This window comes from Sinocyclocheilus grahami, unplaced genomic scaffold (assembly GCF_001515645.1).
Source record: "Sinocyclocheilus grahami isolate Dianchi unplaced genomic scaffold, SAMN03320097.WGS_v1.1 scaffold377.1, whole genome shotgun sequence".
NCBI lineage: Eukaryota > Metazoa > Chordata > Actinopteri > Cypriniformes > Cyprinidae > Sinocyclocheilus > Sinocyclocheilus grahami.
In genome coordinates, this window is record NW_015505556.1 from 1,174,553 (window position 1) to 1,179,751 (window position 5,199).

Genomic DNA, 5,199 nt, shown 5'->3' on the forward strand with positions numbered 1-5,199 from the left:
TTTTTTTTTTTTTTTTTTTTTTTACTGAAATTTATTGTTTTTATTATTATTATTAATTTTATTTTACTGTATTTGTATTATTTATAAATATTTATAACTTTAAGGTAATGTAGGTTTTTGAATATAGTAGAAGCATTTTTATTGTTAAACTACTACTATTAAACTATTTAAAATTGTTTTCAGTAATTTAAATAAAGCTAAAATCAAATAACAATGTAATATATAATAGATGAAAAACTGATGAAAAACAAAGTTTGTTAAAGTACTAAAATTATTCAAACTAAAATTGAAATAAAACTAAAACTAAACCGAAACCGAAACATAAAAAGCTAATAATAAATCACAAAAATGACAAAATTAGTAAAACTTCATGTAAAACTGAAAATATAAAAGCATGAAACAATATTGATAAATACTATAATATAATATAGTAAATAAATAATGCTAAAATAACACTGGTTAGTTAATGAAACCTAATTCATTAACTGTTAATGTATTGAATGTTATTGTAAATGTTTGCCAATGAGTTTTTGCACCAAAGTTTTGTAATTGTAAGTAGCAGATTTATGGATTTTGACCACATATAAATTGAAATCAGTTGTGAATTAAGATACTGTCTTGTGTAAATGTTGTGCCAGAATTTGTTGTATAGAAAAGGACAAACCATAGACACCAAAACTCTTATTGATAGTTGAACATGACTAAAATAATTTGTCTTGATTTTAATTAGTTTTAAAGTGCATAGCCGCTGGTTTTGTGGAACGCTTTAGACGTTATATATCTATGAATGAATTTTATTTTAATATTGTTTCAAGGGATGTCAAAAGAGTATGTTTCTCATCAGTCTCACCCACATTTCTATAAACTCAGAATGGTAACCCTTCCCAATAACCTTTGTGTGAAAGTGCACCAACAATAACCATCTGGACACCAAAAAACCTCTTTGTGAGCTTTTCAAAGTGTCCTGGAAAAATAGAGCGAGTAGACAGAGAACACATTAAAGTCGGTCATGCCACAAAAGTGGGAAACAAGGCCACATGCTTATAGTGAAGGAAAAACATGGGCTTGGGATGAACAACACATGGATGAACGTCTTCAAACGCAGCGAGAAGGCCGCAAAAGATACCGCCGTCAATTCTTCAGGCCAATCATCAGCAGGACCAAGATAGGAATCACACTGTCGGAACGAGTTAGATTGAATAAGCCTCTCCGTGTAGATTCATGCTTCCCGCTAACGTGCTCCCGCAAAGAGACACATGCATTTGGTTTGTTTAAAGAACAAAAAAATGAGGAGAATCTTTCGTAATGGGAAATTAGGTCAGAAAACCACTTGATGCAAATGTAATTTCCAGACAGGGATGCCTCTGGGCTCGGTCTGCGGTCCGCTGGCATTGTTAGCCACATGCCATAGTGACACTCACCCACGATCATCCCATGATCCAGACGTTTGATGATGTCGAACGAGTTCTGGACGTTTCCTTCCAGGATGTCGTAGACAATCTCCGGGGAGTCCATGTGAGGAAGGTGAGAAGGTGTGGGAGATTTTAGGAACACAATTTCTGGGGGGAAAAAAAACATGGATTTTATTAGAAGACACTTTGAAGATGGGTGTGTCTCACTGTGCTGAGATGTTCAGAGTGAAGAAACATCAGAATTGAGGCCTGATGTTTGGCTCAGTGATTGCCATTGTTTTATTGTTGTCAATTTATTATTGAATTTCTTCAGCCTTCTATGTAAGTATGTGAACAAACATGCAAGGATTTGGTGGGCGTGGATACCAGGGTTCAGCAATATTCAGAAGTGAAGGAGTTGCTTCTTTGAATCCATGAGTGGGAATTTGAACTGAATTGACCACAGTACACAGGAAGTTGAATTTTACCTATCTGTCTATCATTTTGTCCATTGTTTTATCATTCTGCCTATCATTCTGTCAGTCTGTCTTTCTAAATGTCTGTCTGTCGAGCTATATATCTATCTATCTATCTATCTATCTAGCGATCTAGCGATCTAGCTATCTATCTATCTATCTATCTATCTATCTATCTATCGTTCTGTAATTTTATCTATCCATCTATCTATCTATCTATCTATCTATCTATCTATCTATCTATCTATCTATCTATCTATCATTCTGTAATTCTATCTATCTATCTATCTATCTATCTATCGTTCTGTAATTCAATCGTTCTATTGTTCTGTAATTCTATCTATCTATCTATCTATCTATCTATCTATCTATCTATCTATCTATCTATCTATCTATCTATCTATCGTTCTGTCATTCTATCATTCTATTGTTCTGTAATTCTATCTATCTATCTATTATCTTTTTATCGTTCTGTAATTCTATCGTTCTATTGTTCTGTAATTCTATCTATCTATCTATCTATCTATCTATCATTCTGTCATTCTATCGTTCTATTGTTCTGTAATTATATCTATCTATCTATCTATCTATCTATCTATCATATGTTTACATTTACATTGAAAAGCATTTGATGGAAATGGAAATCACAGCTTTACCTTCTGGTTTGTTGAATTCTCTGAAGGTGGGAAGCGAGATGGCCGTGTGTGAGATGGAGAGGATGGGATTGAGCATGCAGGAGATGTCATTGGGCTGGCAGGACTTCACACATCGGATAATATCGGCACGATCGACCCTCGGCCTGCTGGAGGAAGACAACACAACCGTCTGAACCAGAGCCAAGCCACTGACCTTTGTCCTGAGCTACATGTCAGCTGCTTCTGGGCTCTGCCAGAGGAATACATGCTAATGATGCAGGATTCGGTTTCCCCCTGTCGGCACCGTTCTCAATGACGACATGCTAAAATGCCAAAGTGCTCCAAACACAGTAGGGCCCATTGTGAGACGGCTCGAGCAAACAGGCCGTGATCTCTGGTGATGACTGGGTAAAATAATCTTCCTTCACAGTTGAAGCCCTCCAACAACCGGATGGTTTCCAGCAGAACCCACCACAGAACCAAGCACCCAGCGGGCGGGTGAAACCTTTACTGTATAAATATTATTTGCACAAATACACTGGCCATTCTTAATATGGAGCTCATAACACAAACAATCAGGTTTTTAGGGGGTAAAAATCAGAACAGAAGACTACGAGAGGCCAAAAATCACACCACAGGAGAATTGGTGGTCGAGTTTCCTGTTAGCCACTCATGGTTTTTCGATGCTTTTTCGAAGTTGTGACATTGATGTAAAACTTTCTCCGAAAAAATGTTTGGTTTAGCTGAGCATTCCTGGTTCGGTATCCCAAAATCTCTATGGAATTTATGGAACGAGGGAGCTTTAAATCCTGAACCTCCTGACAAGACAACTCCAACTTAATTTAAAGCTTTGTTCGGGTAATCAAACACAGACTTTGGATCGCAAATGAGATCTCTTTAATCTCCAGTTGTTTCTCCTACATAGCAAAGAGATTCAATTGTTAAGTTTTGTTAAATCTCATTGCATTTTTAAAATGTATTTGGTATCGGTCAATACTGGATATAACCTTTACTGTCATCAAATGCTCACTTAAAATCTATAAATGTATACATTATTAAAGACACTTATAATTTAAATGTAATTCTGAGTAAATTTCAAAATGAATAAAAAAAATGTATACTGTATATTGTAATGTTATGATATCTAAATTCACTAAATATATATTAAAAAAACGATTCTAAATATAAAAATTTTATAATACTGAATTAATAAAAAATAAAATATGAACGAAAAAATACAAGCTAATTAATTTTTAATTAATTTTTAATTTTATGTTTACACATTATGGTATTTTGTCTAAATAAAAATAAACAAAAAAATAAAATATAAAAGTAAAATACAGTTTTAATAATTGTAATACAAAATTGTATACTATTTTGTCTAATTAAAAAAAGTTAAACTAAAATGAGTTTTATTTAAATAAAATATAACAAAATATATAATAACAAAATATTTAAATAATTAAAAAAATTAAGGTTTTATAATATTTAGTCTAAATAAAACACTAAACTTAATTGTTTTATTTTTTTTTACATTTTTAATAATTTAATACGAAGTTTAAGATTGTCTAAAATGCTAAAATTAGTTTATTAATTTATTTAGACAAAATAAATATTATAAAATGTATCATTTTAATTCAAAATTAACAAAAACAAATGAATTAGTTGTAAACAAAATATATTCGTTTTTATTAATTAAATACAAAATTTAAGATTTACATTTTATGTTTTGTGTATTTTTATTTATTTACACAAAATATTATAAAATTAATACTGTTAATAAAAAAATGAAAGATTAACAATTTAAAAATAAAACACGAAAATTTGTTTTATTTTTAATGTATTTAGACAAAATATTATACAATTTGTAATATTAACCGTTGGCCATAACATGGACAGTAAAATATCATTCCCAGCTGATCGATATTTGTAATATCGGTGCATCACGGGCCCCGTAACAAGCTAGCGTTAAAGTGAACAGCTCTAGTGAAGTGTGCTGAAATGTGTGCATCGTGCCGTGATTAGCTGACCCTCATCTCTGCACGCTGTGATCGGATGCAGGAGCTGCAGTGAAACCCCAAAGCTCAGATCAGGTTACGGCCGAGAGGAGAGAAGCCCCTGACAGAGAAGTCAAGCCACCGCTGGGCACGGACCTGTAATTAGCAATTAGCGGGTGGGTCCACGTTTAGCTTAGGCCTGAGCCAAAGCCACAAAATGTTCTCCCTGCTTATAATACCCAACTTGTGCACAACATGCAGAGTAAGAAAGAGGGGCAAATGGTGCAAATAAAGAGCCGAGAGCTCTCGCTAACTTCAAAGCTAATGTCAAGGCCTTGTGGCGAACGCGGCGCTCACGTGGGCCAAAACGCCAAATCCCGATGTGTGACTTGAGGGGAAAAACATGGCTTTTGGACGGGCCGTGTTTCTGGTCAAGCAGAAAGTTCTTCTTTTTCTCTCTGGTAATTATTATTTATAGTCAGTGTCTTGATAGCAAACCAACACAAACATTGCGGCCCATCATTTTTCGGTGCACGGCGGCGATGTAGCTTCGCCACAAATTGCTCAGACCACTGTCCAAAGCCCAGAATCCCATAATGCACTGTCAGAAAGTGTGTGTGTGTGTGTGTGTGTTTGTGCATGTGTGTGTGTGTGTGTGAGTATGCGTGTGTGTGTTTGTGCATGTGTGTGTGTGTGTGTG

At 34.3% G+C, this 5,199-nt stretch overlaps 1 protein-coding gene across 1 annotated transcript in view; it reads right to left on the reverse strand.

Annotated features, from left to right (window-relative positions):
• The window catches only part of fbln1 (fibulin 1), a 66,453-nt gene that overhangs the window by 34,724 nt on the left and 26,530 nt on the right, over positions 1 to 5,199 (reverse strand). Inside the window, exons 13-14 of the mRNA XM_016230757.1 lie at positions 2,524 to 2,728; positions 1,422 to 1,559 (exon numbers count right to left, since the gene is read on the reverse strand). Of these exons, the coding sequence (XP_016086243.1) occupies positions 1,422 to 1,559; positions 2,524 to 2,728 (343 nt within the window). The remainder of the gene's footprint in view (positions 1 to 1,421; positions 1,560 to 2,523; positions 2,729 to 5,199) is intronic.